Here is a 15,996-nt window from a genome sequence, read left to right on the forward strand (position 1 = left end):
TAAACTGGCTCAGGCTTGTCCACCTGGACAATCCCTCCCTACTGCCCAGCCCCCTACAAGGAGGGAAGCGCTGTAACATGAAATCCCTGTTGAAATGGGGGCCACTCAATTCACAGCAGTTATGGAGGGGGCCTCGAGTCCCACGAGGGAGGCTGTGCACCACCTTCTAAGAGTTTAGCTCAACTGATCATCCCAAAAGCATTTCTCCTTCAGATTCAACTGACTTTTGCAGCAGACCATTTCAAATCAGCCCCTTTTGTCCAAAACACAATGGCACGGAGGTGAAAGTCACACTGTTGGGCAGGTCAGGGCAGCCACTCGCCAGCAGCCCGCCAAGGCACAGCTAGTCCCCAGGACTGCTTTCAAACTGGCCAGCTAAGGATGGAACAGCAGCAGGAGGGGGGAAAAGCTTTGTGCTACAACACAACCCCATGCAGGAAGCATGTAGCACAGCTTTGCCAGCTTTTTTTTTTCTTGTATTACCAGTGCTGTGGTTAGGAGGTTGAGCTAGAGCTTCACAGATAAAAATCTGCTTGTTTTAACAGTAATTCTAACATTTACTAAACAGGAAACAACAAAAACAATTTTTAGAGCTGTCCTATGCATGCAGCTCAGGAAATTCTTTCAATGCCTATTACTGCATAGCCGCCTATCATGAAATCAGGTTAAGAACCCAGCTTCCGAGAAGAGAGCAGTGGAAGCTAGTGTCATCTGAGAGCAGGTATGAATTAGCCCAAAGATTTTTGCTCACAGCTCTTCAAGGCCTATGCCCACACACTTATTCTAAATAGAACAGAGGCTTAGTTAAGTAATATGGTCAAGCAATTAAGACAGACCCCAAACACTTGAAGCAGCATAAACTCTATCACCAAGACGAAGCCAAAACATTTGACAGAGAAAAAAAGAATTACTAGAAAGCTAATTCTTACCTTGGAAAAATGCAATTTTTCAAATCAGTGACCCACTGCACAGAATTGAGGAGACAATATAAGTTCCTGTTGTAAATGGTCGGCTTCTAAAGCACTTGTGCACTTGCAACATTAACGTTAGGCCAAAAATATATCAGAGAATGCAGCTACCTACATTTTGGAACCATTGGGAAGTTCTGACCTCTTTTTGCAGCACTCGTCTGGTCTCTCGATAGTCTGAAATGAGGATTCAGGAAGAGCAAAGTAACTTCTGCATTGTTACCATTTTTGAACAGATTAAACAGTTTTACCTGTATAACACCTCTCAGTTTAGGGGGAGTTGGCAAAACAGCAGAGGTCCGCTCTCAATACCACCAGTCACAACCAACTCTAGGATCTTTCTAACAACTAAAATTTGAAAAACTATTAAAACTCCATTAAACTTTGGAAAGAAAGGAATATAGAAACACTAAAAACTCTATAGCCTCTCCACTAACATCCAGAAGATTCAAGCCACGGCATACCTGTTCAAAAAGACAATGGCCAACAAGGGCACACAGGATTGAGTTTAATATTAAGCTTCATTTTCTGAGTTCAGTAAAGCTTCTTGTGGCAGGTAGGTGTCTTTATCATTTCCTTCCCCCTCGTACCTCCAAATTCCTCCCCTTCTGGACTTAATTGGGAGAGGATTAAGAGGAAACCAAGTTTGGTTATGAACAAAGTTAGAATTTGAACATTATTAATTAAATCACTGGATGAATAGAAACCGTCTCCCAGGACAGAATAAATCGCACATGAATGATGGAGGCAAAGCTGCTCAGCTCACACAAAGGTATAAGGTCGTAGCCATATGTGTTTAATACACTAGCAAAATATTTATTTTTATAATGATAAAACAGAAGTAAAGGATTTCTTTTTGGTGTGCACCAGTAATTGTAGTAAAAGAATAAGGGGATTAATGGGCTCTTTACACATTTCAATGACAAAAAACTCATAAAGGTTAGCATCAATTTCAACTGTTCTCCATTTACAAGCATAAAAGTTACCATAACCCCCAAAAACACACATATAAAGAATTATAGTTTTAAAATCTATAAAAAGTAAAAAATATACAGTCAGAAGATCTAACTCTTATTCAATCTTTAATATAAAACTGTAAACATTTATTTACACAAAGGAAATGTGTATAACAAAAATTTGAGCACCCTTTTCAATTGACTTGTGGTTTTTGGAAGGCAGTGGATGTTACACAGTGACTTTTTCGCCCTTCTCGCCTAGCCAAAACCTCCGTTTATAAATAAAGCCATGGGCAGCCGGCTAGGCAAGGCTCAGGGGAGCTACATCTTATTGCTCGTAAGCTGCAGCAAATGGAAAGCCCAAGTGCATGTGTTAACAGCTGTGTGTGAGAGCACGCAAGGGCAATGCCCAGCCTGTCTTCACTCGTGCACCTATGCACATCTAGGCCCCACTGTCGATGGCCAATAAGCAGTATGTAAACATGGTAACACCGCCACCATGTTGTCAACAGTTTGATCAGACTGTGTAGACAGGGACCAAATGACACCCATGCTGAAAAATGGAAGTCAAGGCTGGATTGCAATCATTTTAACATTGTTGGGATCTTGTTCACGCATAGTGGCTGAAGGATATTATAAACCAGTTAGCCTCCATCCACGTTTGAAGAGCACTGAACAGTACCATGGCCACTACAAACCAAGTCCTAAATCAAATCAGGACTTCTGCAGAGAAACACACTCCTGTTTAGCAGGCCAATATCCATCTCAGCTTCCAGAAACAATGAAGGGAAAAGGACATCTGCAATCTCCAGAACAACCTACAGGAACGATCCTTTAGAGAGCATGCATGCTGAGCCGATCTCCTTTACATCAGATTACAGAGCTCCAAAATGGATGGACTGTTGTTTTGATGTATTTAGACCTAAACTCTGTATGTGAAATCCCCTGAAGAATACAGTGGATTTTGTCACATAAGCTAAACAGGGGAAAAGGAGCAATTAAGTTCTAACAGGCTGTTTATTCCTTGGTGTTTTAAGGGGTAGAGAAAAGGATCAGCAACATTACAGGATGTCACTGTTAAAGAGTATGAGGTCCCAAGTACCCCCAGTAAGAAATGAAGGCACACTGGTACTAAGTTAACACTTAAGAAAAAGAAACACCCCCCCCCCCAAACCCAATAACACACACAAACAAGTATCACAAACACCCTTCTCCTGACCGAGAGAGACAGCGAGAGAGAAAGAGAAAAGAAAACTGCTAAAGTCTAGACTCTTCTGATGAAGTTTCAAGAGCCCTGGACCAATTGTTTGCTTACTGTATCATTAAGCCAAACTCACTGACTTTATTTCTTTACCAAAAAAGTTAGGATTAGTCATTTTAAAAGTTAGCGATTTTTCCCTAGAAAATCTTAGAACGGTGCCGGTAACCCCAGTGTCACTGATACTTTCATTTGTCATTTAAGAATCAATTCTTTTTTTCATTTTTTAAATATTTCGACAAGGGTTTAACTTCACTTCAGAGGAATTCATCTATGGGATCCACTGGTCAATGTGCTGTATCACCAAAAGTGAACAGCTCTGACCAGCCCCAACAGTTTAACATGATACAATGCAAAATCTAGAAGAGCGTGAAGGGCAAAACCGTGTTTCACGTGTATTGGGAAGGGGTTAAAAGTATTAGTGTTAAAAGCAGATTCTATAAAAAGTGCAAATTATCTGATAAATGAGCTGCAAATACAGTAAAATACTCTCCTTCCAAAAATCTCAAATTTTAGCCTTCGTCTCCCCCCTCCAAACCATAACACCTCTGCAGAGCAGAAAGGCTCCTCAAGACACTAGTCTGTGTTGAAGGAAATTCTTTTAGTCATGCTGGAGTTGGCTAAAAAATGTGAAGGAGCTTGACAAAAATGGAAAAAGTTGGCCCACATTTTCCCCCCCCAAGGGGTCTGGGAAGGGAAGAGGTATTTGTGCATCTAAAACAAAGCTTTTCACTTTATGTCCATCTCAAAACAAAGGTTAAGGCAAGGTGGTTTGTTGATCGATAGGGGAATTTTTGGTAGCAAGTAAGGATTTAGAACACTGATTGTTCTCATTGCTTTTCTTATCCTGTATGCAACTGACCCCAACACGAGTGCGAGAGTTGTCCTGGCTTATCCTGCAGAACCAGCACCTGCTTCAAGAGAGATCAGAGAAGTATCTATACCTGTCTGCAAAAAGATTATCAAACTCACAAATTGGGGGGGAAATACTTAAAGGGGAGATCTTCACATTGGAACAACCTTGAGACAAGTGACTAGGCCAGTATTTTTCCATGCTCCCTGCTCTATTATTGCTGATATTTACATTTTAGGTAAGGACTTTCCACTTCTCGGCCCAGTGCTACTTTCACGCGCTTGATCCTAAAGTGACGAAATCTTGTGCTTATGGAATCTCTGTTTACTCTTGGAGAAGACTAACCTCACAAATCCTGTGTTATAAAATCTAAAAGGAAAACAAGATGAGCTATCACAAAGCAAAGTCCTCATTTAAACACAACTAATTTTGGAAATAAGTTATGAAAAAACATGTGCAAAGTAAATGGGTTTACATCTAATATATTCATAAAGGTTCTCCCGTAAGAAAGTCCCTCTTTAACCACAATAAGGTAAAAGCCAAGAACCATGTCCCTCCACAAGAGTGCAAGCTGCAGCTTGGGAGTCCCACGATCTGTTAAAGAAAGTCACCAGCCTAGGCCAGCTGGCCAGGTTTTAACACTTTTTGTCATTTATCACCAGCATCCAGAAGCATTTGCTTCAAACATTACTGAGAAAGATCACTTGCTTGTTGAGAATGGCGGCGCACACATCAGCAGTGGGAAGGAGGCCTGACTCCAAATAAAAACGTCTTGCAAACACACTCAGGGGCACGTGTCCTCTCCTCCCGCAAAAACAAAGTGGGAAACATGGTGGGACAGTATTGCAACTAACAGCATGACAAGCCAGGAGTGACTGTGATGTGAAGTATGAGCTCCAGGAAAAAGCCCTTCTAGGAAATATTGGCATGATTTTTACTTGCTTGCTTTTCCCCACTTTTGTGGGGTTTTTGTAGGGTTTGTAAATAATCAAAAACCTCAGTTTCCAAACACTGCAAGTGAAATTTCTGAAGGGCAGGCTGGGATGCAGACCAATTTGTTTGACCTGTTCAAACGTGCAACCTCCCACAAACACAAACAGGAAGTACAGCGCCACATTGGACTTGCTCGGTGTGCCATTACCATGCCTCAAAGCCCAAATGGAAAGTAGCTTCAGTCCCTTTCCCAACTATTTACTTCTAATGCCTACAAGTCTCCTCAAAGCCACAGGTTTTTGGTCCAACCGTAGTTTATATTTCACGAAGTAAAAAAATAAGATGTAGAAAACAAACCCCCAAACCCTGTTTCAATGAGTTCTTAACAACTCATCCAAGTCATTCATCCATTCTTCTGAAGTCCTGTTTTTCAACAAGTCTATCAGGTCTGTGTCGCCAGTTAAGCTTGGCAGTCCGTTATTGCCTGACTGGCTGCTGTAGGCGAAAGGCAGCTCCTGACTGGTGGTTCTCACGGGGTAACCTTGAGTACAGTGCAGATTGGCTCTATTGGGCAGCTGCTGATTTGGATTCTGGTTGAAAGCAGTCAGATCTGGAACTGCCTGGTTCATGCCAGGCAAGACTTGTTGTGAGGGGACCTGCTGCTGGGCAGGCGGGTTTGTCCTCTGCTGTGCGCCTAAGGATGATGAGAGTATCTGCCCAGCGACAGCAGAGTTCATGGAGGCTATGGGTCGGCTGGTGCTTAGGCTTACCTGAGGCATTCCTTGAGCAAACTGCTGGCTGGCCATCTTTAGGTGAGTTTGCTGCAAGTGGAAAGTGGAGCTGGCAGTAAATGCCCCTAAGCCCCCATTTCCTTGTGTCTGGCTGTTCATGTTGGGTATTCCTTGGTGTTGCCAAGATGGGTTCTGGGCCCCCATTGCTGCTGGCACTCTTGCCATCTGTGGCTTGGATAAAGTGGGATTCAGTGGCCCCTTATTGTGCTGCTGAGAAATGCTCGAATTCCCCAAGGTGTTCTGCCCATACCCAGCTGGCACAGCAGTGCCCTGGCCCAGGCTGGGCTGTCTTTGCATTTGTGGCTGTCCGTTGGCACTCTGATTTGCATGCTGAGGAACCATTTGCGTCATACCAGATGCCATGTTGTACAGTCCCCCTCGCTGAATGTTTTGTATGTTTGTGTATTGAGTCACACCCCGATCCTGCTGACTGGAGCCCGACTGGAGAGGAGGAACAGAACCATGCCCAGGTCCCATATGAATCGTGTTCTGGGTCTGAGAAAACATCCGTGGACTGCTGGAACTGGACTGTCCTAAATTACTTACCCCGGCCATGGCTGAAGAGGATCCTGTAATACAGAGCAATATTTTCTATATTTAATAGTTCTTTCCAATTTATCCAAAGTCTGTCCACACACCTTTTAGACACTATAATACATGCATACAGTAGTAGATGCAGTTATGCAGATGTACTTATCAATTAATCTATGTAACACACAGCATCAATGGGAAAGTTCTAACTCTACGAGCTCCTCTCTAGCATCAGCCTTGGGGTGCAGTGGTAAAGAAGTTTCTCCACTGTCATCCCAGCTAGTACTCTCTACCGATATAGGCAAATACAGTTATGTAAGGACACTGATTCAAATGCCACTCTTCCTAGAAATGGGGAGAAACTTTGATCAGCAATGGCCAGTTTTTTAAAGAGATTCAGGCTCCTAAAATGTATCCAGGCACCTAGTGGGAACTTCAAAAACCCCTGCAACTGTACCCACACTGACCGCAGTATGAGTTAGGTACCTTGATGTTTTTGAAGGTTTCTCTAAACATCTATTCACACTGTTAAAACTAGGTGTTCTATCCCAGGGGGTCTATACACGATTACAGCACATAATCACAGTGCATCGGAGCAGGCTTGATTAATGGAGTCTGCTGGAGTGTGGCAATTACCGTGCTGCAGCAGACTCCAGCATCTCATATATCGGTGTCTCCACACTTAAAAATGGTGGTGGGGTGGTTAACTAAAGCTCATTCAGCAAGCTTTAGATAAAGCTCCCCCGCTGCCATTTTTAAGCATGACACATGAGATGCTCTTGGTGCTTTAATTCGAGTGGCGCTCAGAGCCACTAATTACAGCATATCCCTCTACCTGACTCCCAGAACATGTGTGTAAACACCCCCACTGACCAGATCTTTGTTTACCTGTGATCCTCATCCACCTTGTTTAAGCCCTTAAAAAAAGCTGATGCAAAAGGGAGGTGGTCTCCTCCTTGCCATTTTTTGTGACTTAGTCTTAATGCTAAAATGCAGGTGTATTACCAAAGTAATAATTTTTCAGGGACTCAACCAGGATGGAGTAGAATTGTATTAAGACACTAGGATGCTACAGCACCACTCAGGGCAAAGACATGTGAATTGACTTAACTACATAGCAAAGGTGGAGCAGACCCACAGGGCACACTCCTATTATGTAGTAAATCTTTTGAGCACAGGGTAAAGCTGATCCTTGAAAAATAGGTAATAACTTTACAACATGGGAAAACGATGATGTAGAATATGCTCTCTCCCTGCTCCCCATCAATTTATTATTGTTTCCAATCTGCAGGTTGGTTGTCTGTTTATTGTAAGCTGCTCTGAGCCCTCTGGAAAGGGCAAGGTATAAAATTAAATAATAAATAAATTTTATCCTCGGGTATACAATGTATGCAAACCAGCTCCTGCATCATCTAGCGGCCAGGTGCTAGAATACCATCTCCTGCAGGCAGCTAGCTCACTTACTGCAGAGTGAATTCACTAGAGTAAAGCCAGGATAAAATGCTGCGTATTAGTCATGTTGTGCACCCTTATGTACTTAGGGCACGAATGCGGTCCGTCTCTCGTGACTAATGTAGGTCTACAAAGACAAGAGCAAAATCTCCCTATGGGTTTAGGTCCATGAACTGGTAGTACTGGGAAAGAGGGTCATGGTGACACAGCATCAGGATGCAGAGTGCAAGCTTCCTGTCTGACTTACCAGGGGTAGGTACAAGAGTCTAACCTAACTTTACAACATAACTCAAATAGTTTCTTTTACTGGTAAGTTAGTAGAAGTCAAGCTGGCTTTCAACCCCAGAAAGATGCCAGAGCATATTATTCAAGAAGCAATGTATAGGCACCTAAACAAAAAAGTAATAAAGATATGACAGCCAATGTGGGTTTGTGAGAAACAAATAGTGTTAAACTACGTCTTTTGACAGGGTAACTGGTCATCTGGATAAAGGAGAAAAAAAATAGTTGTGATATCTTGAGTTCAGGAAGGACACTTTCCCACACAACAGTCTCATACGCAAGGTAGGGAAGCAAGACCTCCAACTTCTGGTGACCAAGCTGTTTGATAAAACAATCCATCAGTAATTAGAAATGGTTCTCTTCAAACTGGGAGGGTATTAAGTGAGGTCCGGCAGGAGTTTGTCCTGGGACTTGTTCTATTTGATATTTTTATTAATGACTTTGATGACTGAGTACAAAGTAGATTTATATAATTTACAAATGACATCAAGCTAGGAGTCCCCACAAGCACTTTGAAGCACTGGATCAGAAATCATTCCAAACTTGACAAATAGAAATGGACTGAAAACTTCAATCTGATATTCAATACAGACACAGGCAAAGTGACACACTTAAAGATAAATCAAATGCACAAATTAAAAGGTGGGGAGGGACTGGGTAGGAGGTGGTATTGAAGGCAAAGAATGTGGGGTTATAGAGAGTTGCAAACTAAAAATGAGCTAACAATGTGATGGTTCCTCCACAAAAAATCCAATCTCATTTCAGGATGCATTCAGAAGAGTGCTGCATGCAAGACCCTGGAGGTCATTATTCTGCTTCACTTGGTGCTGGCGAGACCTCACATATAGCACTGGAAGAGACTGCCTAGGACAGCTGTGCAGTAACCTTCTCTGGACATTTTAAAGAACTGGTTACATCAGTATTTGTCAAAAGTGCTCTATATACAAGATATACAAGTTCCTGCTTCTGTGCCGGGGGTGGTGGACTTCATCTTCCAGCCCTGCATTTCTTTAATTCTATCATCTACTTTAGCAATTTTCACGTTAAGTACCTTTCTGTTTGTTATAATAATGCATTCAACGTGTCTGCAAGTAAAACCAATAATCAGACAGGTTGCAATTCATCAATCTGGTCAGGAAACCAAAAAGGAGCCTTTTTGTCAACTCTAGCTAAAAGCTGTTTCTAGATGGCAGATTCCTACCTGGAAGGTAAAATATATACAGTGAAACAAAAAGAAATAAAAAACTATACAGGAAAGCCTGTCTGAGACGCTTCCACTGTAGGGTCTGGGATGAAACGTATCTAAGCTGTAGGGGCTGCCTTTCCTTCTGAAATCTTCATAAAGCTGGAAGGAGCCACTCTCTTACTGCAAACGTGAGTGCATGTTTTTAATCCATGCATAAGACAATGTATGCAAATGTGGGATCATTTGAATGCTAGGGTTTCAAAGTCCTAAACCAGCAACATAACAAAGGGGAAAAAAGACAGAGTTCATGAGAAGTAGAGAAAGTCTGTTGTGCTGCCATGCAAAAAAGCAAAGGGGTGGTACAAATATTAGAACGGCAAGTTAAAAAGTACCGATAGTCAGCATATTTGTAGGACAGAATCAAGCGCTTTTCATGCTGCTACATGTCATGCTTACTATGACCGACACACACTGCATTTAACACATTTACTACTGCATTTCTTAGTTGGCAGACAGGGAGTACAGATGAAGTACTGTAACTCTTTGTCTGAGATAAATTATTCACCACCCCTCTTGCATACCAACTGCTTACAGGCATACAAAGATTTCTTTTAACAAAGTAATTTCTGTTACTTAGCAGAGAAAAGGGTGTCTGGCTACAGAAGCCACAATTCATATCTCTGACTAGCAAACTGATAACAGCAATCATCAGTGTCATTTAGATTGGGGTAGTCAAGCTGTGGCACGTGCCACAAGTGGCATGACAAGCCTTTGTGTACAGTACTAAGGAAGACCAGGGAGGGGACAGATATCACAGCAGTAGATAGGGCAGAGAGCAGAAAACAGAGCAGCAAATCAGAAAGGAGGCACAGGACAAGGGAGTAGAAAGCAGAGCAGCTGACTGAGCAGGGGAAGGGGATGGAGCTAATCTGTGGCAGGCCTACCAAAAAGGTTGGCCCTCACTGACTTAGAATCATAGAAAATTAAGGTTGGAAGGACCTCAGGAGGTCACTTCTAATTCAACCCCCTGCTCAAAGTAGGACAAACCGTAAAAAGACCATCCCAGCCAAAGCTTTGTCTAGTCAGGTTTTAAAAACCTTCAAGGATGGAGATTCCATAATCTCTCTGGGTAGCCTGTTCCAGTGCTTTACTACCCTCCTAGTGAGAAAATTCTTCCTATTATCTAACTTAAACTTGCCTTGCTGCAACTTGAGCCCATTGCTCCTTGTTCTGTCATCTACCACCACTGAGAGCAGTCCAGCTCCATCCTCTTTTGAACTCCTTTCAGGTAGCTGAAGGCTGCTATTAAATCCCTCTCAGTCTTCTCTCCTCTAGACTAAATAAGTCCTGTGCCCCAGCCTCTGAATCATTTTCATTGCCCTCCAGTGGACTCTCCCCAATTTGTCCACATCCTTTCTGTCATGAGAGGCCCAAAACCAGACACAGGACTCCAGATGTGGCCTCACCAGTGCTGAATCGAGGGGAAGAATCACTGCCCTTGATCTGTTTGGCAGTGCTCCTACCAATGCAGCCCAGGATGCCGGTAACCTTCTTGGCAATGAGGGCACACTGCTGGCTCATATTCAGCTTCTTGTCCCGTCACCCCCAGGTCCTTTTCTGCAGAGCTGCTGTCCAGCCCGTCACCCCTAGCCTGTCCCGTGTGTGGGATTGTTCAGTCCTAAGTACAGGACTTTGCGTTTGTCCTTGCTAAACTTCAGGAGATTTCTTTTGGCCCAATCCTCCAATTTGTCTAGGTCCCTCTGAATCCTAGCCCTACTCTCCAATGTATCCACTGCTCCCACAAGTTGGTGTCATCTGCAACTTGCTGAGGGTGCATGCTGTCATCTTCCAGGTCGTTCATGAAGATATCGAACAAAACCGGCCTTGGGACTGACCCTGAAGCACTGCACTTGATACTCGCTGCCAACTAGACACCGAGCCATTGATTACTCCCCTCTGAACCCAAGAATCTGTGATAATAGATCTGTGACAAAATCTCTGACTTAGGTAATGGATGCCCATACGCTTCACCTTAAAAGTTGCGTTTCAGTGGCAATGTCTGGGGTCCTGTAGAAAGGAGGGCAGAAGGAAGGAAACAAACATTATTTTCTTCCTTAAGTGTCTGCTGATGGAAGGGTGAATGAGGCAACATTTGTATATCAATGAACAAGCAAAGCAGTTACTTGCCCACCAATAGCAAAGCTTCCTTCTGGTATTAAAAAAGTGGGTTTACTGACCTCCAGTACTTCCACATTAAATAGGCTATGATGACAACTTGTAGTTATCAGTGTTAGTAAACTACAGATGTATATTAGGCTCCCTTCTCCCCCTTCCCCAATATAAAATATCACTCCAGAATGCAGGAGATCAGAGCTTATATTCCTCACTCAAGTCAACAAGTATGAGGGCTATGGAGTCAAAAAAAAAGTCAGCCTGTTAGGGGTAGGATAAAAAGCACCTCCTGTTTGTCTCTAGTTCAGGGGACTGACAACCTACAGCCCGCAAAGCCAACGGATCCAGCCTATGGAGCTAGGGTGTTGGAGCCCAGGGGCCTTCAGGCCTGGATTTTGACCTTTGTGCCTGGACAAGACCTCATGGACTGGCCATTCAAGGAACTACGCATTTGTTACATGTCAGGGTGGTGAGCATGTTGTGTTACTTTTAACTAACTACAGTATTAAAATTGTAACTGCTGAAGGCTTAATACATTTGTTATTGGTTAAAAAGTAACTATGTCCTAGTCTTAAAATTAAGACCTGTTACAAGGCCCAATTTAATGTTACTGAACCTAAGGGGGAGCTTGTGCAGTGTTCCAGCAGCAGGGGGAGGATGTGGGGGGGTTTCACCTGCGTAACAGGCAGCAGAGAGAAGTGGCAGCGGCTGGGTCACTCTGGCCTGCTGCTGGAGTACATTGCCAACCAACTGCTGCTCTAGTGAGATCTTGTGGTAATTACAGGAAGTTGAGTTTTTCCCTCAGACTTAACACAATTCAACCTTCCCATGCTGGAAGAAAGTTGACTATAATACAGGGTCTCCATGGGACAGGAAAGGAGGGTAGATTCCTGGACTGCCTGAGCCCCCCAAAAAACAATGGCACTTTTCTTATAATCCTCTATCCAAGCACTTTTGACTATTCCCAGAAGAGTACTGAAAAGTTGCAGATTTAATATACTGCAAAATCAATTAGTTGCAATCAACATACAAGGGAAAGGGGAGATTATTCAGTCTCAGTGAAAATGAGAAGACGCATCAAAACGCCTTAAAGTGCCGTGACAAAGGAAGAGAACAGATAATTAAGTTACCAAGAATAGGGACCTTGAAGACTTATGGTCCAAAGGAATCTCTCCACCTGCTTTAGTTCAGCTGTCAAGGCTGTTTACCTGTAAACTGTCCGACCTGCGGCTGATAAGGATTCTGTGGCTGGTCCTGGTACTGAGGGGGTGGTCGGGTCAGGTGTCGCTGGAGCTGCTGCTCTTGCTGCTGCCGCTGTTTCTCCTAGGAGAGGTCCAATAGAAGGAAATTAGAAAATAGTCTGTGCTGGATTTCAAGTGAGACTTTGCACAGGATAAAAACAAAGCTACCTGTGGTTTGATTACAAACTTGCTAACTTTGTCAATCCAGAAGCATGCATCTCTTCCTTAGAGTAGCGATTCTCAACCAGGGTGACACAGCACCCTGGGGTGCCTTGACATCCTTTCAAGAGTGTGACACAATGTTAGCACTGTTAGATGTGCAAACGGGATTTGTAAAATAAACTTTCTGACCTGTTGTGATCTTTCTTAGTTCTTTGCAACAGAAAAGTTTCTCTAGTGTTTTTCTGTAGTCAGAAAACAAATGAAAACTGGCATTTTCGGAGAGGTGCCTCAAGTCTAAGGAGAGGTGCCTTGAGTCTAAAAGAAGGGGTGTGAGTCTAAAAAAGACTGAGAACTACTGCCTTAGAGGAATCAAATGCAACAGGTTTAATTTAAAAAAAAGGGAAGGCCAGGACCAAGATAACAGATTAGGAAATAATTGAGTTTTCCATTACAAAAAAATGCAATAACTGGAAGCCAAGGTGATAGAAACATGCAATATAAAGAGTTGCTGCAATGTGTATTAAAGCCCTAAGAGACACTGTAAGGTAGGAATGTCAGCTGTTCATTCATGTGCAAGTTTAATAAATAACATATTTTCAGTAATACTTTGAAGACTGCAGAGATGCACTTCTTACCTTTAACTTCAAAAGCAGCCAGAAAAAACAAGTGAGTATTTTTTATTTTGTATGAAGAGACTGAAAGATGTTAGTTAAAAACCCCCACAATAATCAGTTCTTGGTTACCCTAGTTTTCCTGGAAGAGTATAGATAACTAGAGAAACTAGTGCGACAGAAACCATATCAATCATTTATTCACTGCTTAAGACTGTATTAAGCACACTAGCTCAACTAGAGAAAGTCTCTAAAATATTCAACAACTCTGTCTCTTCCAACATGGTGACAAAAGACTTTGTACTCCTAACAGAAGGTAAGAAAACTAGGGTTATTTTTTAAAAACTTTCCGACTTTACATATCGTAAAGCCACCACAATGGGAACTCAGACAGTAATGCTGTCTGAGGCACCTTAGATAGAAGGCACTGCCGGTCTTTTTCCAGAGACTGTATTCAACCAAGCAGTAAATTCTGAGAGAGAGCCTTCAGGAAAGAATGAAGTGATGCATGGTTCCAGATCATGCGACTGCCAGGCTATATAAAAAGCTGCTTGTGGCTCAGAAAGTGACAAACCTTGGGAAGACAGAAGCTCTGCTCCTTCTGTAGCAGACCTAACATACAGACTACAGAGCAGTCTGCACTGCTCAGGTTCTACCGAAGAAAATCTGAGAGTGTCTTGTGGTGCCACAGCCCCTTCTTTCTGCTAACTGAGCAATGCAGACTCTCCAGCTGGAAGACAACTTCTGATGCCACGCGGCATGTGCACATACCCGGCCTGCTACCCTCCATTCAGGATGTGGTGCTTTCCTAGGGTGCGGTTCACAGATGTTAGGGGCTAGAAGGGACCATGGGAACAGGGCTGAGGGACCTCAGTAGTTTTTTTTCCAGATTTCCCAATGTCAGGCAGCACAGAAAGATTACTGTGGTGCTCATGCCTGTACCCTGACAGGGTAAATAAACCACGAAGCCAAAGGAAGGCAAAATGCAACTGAGCTGTGGGATGATACAGGTAATCTATTTATGTACAATTTATGAATTATTTAACTTTATGTACAACTCCAACCCTGAATATGTACTAAATCAGTCACAGGCTGACACAAGGCCCCTATCACATGCCTCATATCCTGCCTAGAGAAGGTTTTAGAGCAAAGAAAAGTTTTTAGCCTTTAATGGCTGTAGTCTATTAGGACAAGGGATAGCTTAAAGAAGAAATGGGAAGAAAACCCATTATACCAGTGGTCTACAGCGAGAAGGTTTTGAAGGAATGAAAATTTCATCAGAGAGAATGCAGACCTTTAAATATCTCCAAGACTGAGAAGGCTTTAAGGCTGAAGAGCAACTGGGAAGAAATGAGAGAGAAGTTTCCTGAGCAACATGACCTGACTCTGGACCAGGCAAAGCCTAAAGGAAGCTAACTGCAAAAGCAAGAAAGAGATTCTCTCTCTCAGGAAAGCCATGACCAAGGGAAATGTAAGACAGCACAGGAGAACTGGAGCCCCCAAAACACACTGACCCAAATCCCCCAAAGTGCTCAGGAGCAGTAAAAATAACTGAAGCAGGAACTAGCAGGTAGGTGTTCTGGCACCTCTGCACCACCTAAAATAAAGACAGATTGGTTAAAAAACCTTTTGTAAAATGCGTGCATTTAACTATCACTACATGTCCCTAAAAAATAAAACTGCAAACCAGAATGTCCACAAGGTAAAAAGCTGGGAAAGGGTGTACTTATATATTGCCGTGTCAGTACTGGTTGCATGGCAACTAAGAGCAGGGGCAACTAAGCCGTATCAGAGTTTGTGCCTAAAATGTGCCAACAATCCTGTCTGCAGTCTGCCCGGTTAGGAGCCTGACAGTGTAAAAGCAAGTTGTCCTGGTACGTGGAGTGAAACACAGCAGTCTGGGAAACATCCAGGAGGGGGAGCTTGATCGACCTGACAAACAAACATCATTTTTCACTGATTATTGGGTTTTCTCCACTTTCTAAAGCTGGCTGTATTTCTCATTCTCCTCTTCATGTTCTCCTACATTACACTCTAACCTTGCAACATTCAAAGTCAGGCTCTGCATATTTCCAGTCACCTTTAACTCAAGCCTCCTAAACCATTTCAATACATGTCTTGGCTAGATGGATCACAGCAGCAATATTATTATTTTCTGTGTAGCTTTCTTGTAACTACTGGCCTACCCTTTCACACACTATTAGTTTTCCTGGGCCATCTCCATGGATAAACGAGTATCTCAGGGCCTGCACACCTTTCCTACCACCCATGTATCACCCCTATATCTAGTGGTGTCAGTTCCTTTCTGCACAGCGTCCACCAACGTTCAGTCCTTATAGCTCTACTCGTTCATCTAGTCATTTTGGTTATAATACAACTATGAGAACCTCAACAGTGCATTCTGAGTACTCTGAGTGTATACACCTTTTTGATGTGGGCTTTCTCTACCTCCCTTTCCCAAATAAAGGTCTCATGGATGGAAGAGATTCCTTTGAACAAGAGATACACACACATTTCTATCTCATATGTCTGTCAGCAACCTGTCTGTAACCCCGCTCAGTTCCGTATCTTTTTTTTTTTTTTTTTTTTAAAGTGTTGGG

General features: G+C 42.9%; 1 protein-coding gene across 1 annotated transcript in view; it reads right to left on the minus strand.

The window, feature by feature from the left end:
- Positions 1–1,759: 1,759 nt before the first annotated feature.
- MAML1 (mastermind like transcriptional coactivator 1) overlaps positions 1,760–15,996 on the minus strand; it is a 20,197-nt gene continuing 5,960 nt past the window's right edge. The window contains exons 4-5 of the mRNA XM_019505967.1: positions 12,591–12,705; positions 1,760–6,328 (exon numbers count right to left, since the gene is read on the minus strand). Of these exons, the coding sequence (XP_019361512.1) occupies positions 5,340–6,328; positions 12,591–12,705 (1,104 nt within the window). The 3' untranslated portion in view covers positions 1,760–5,339. The remainder of the gene's footprint in view (positions 6,329–12,590; positions 12,706–15,996) is intronic.

This window comes from Gavialis gangeticus, unplaced genomic scaffold (assembly GCF_001723915.1).
Source record: "Gavialis gangeticus isolate Ggan-Ray unplaced genomic scaffold, GavGan_comp1, whole genome shotgun sequence".
Lineage (NCBI taxonomy): Eukaryota > Metazoa > Chordata > Crocodylia > Gavialidae > Gavialis > Gavialis gangeticus.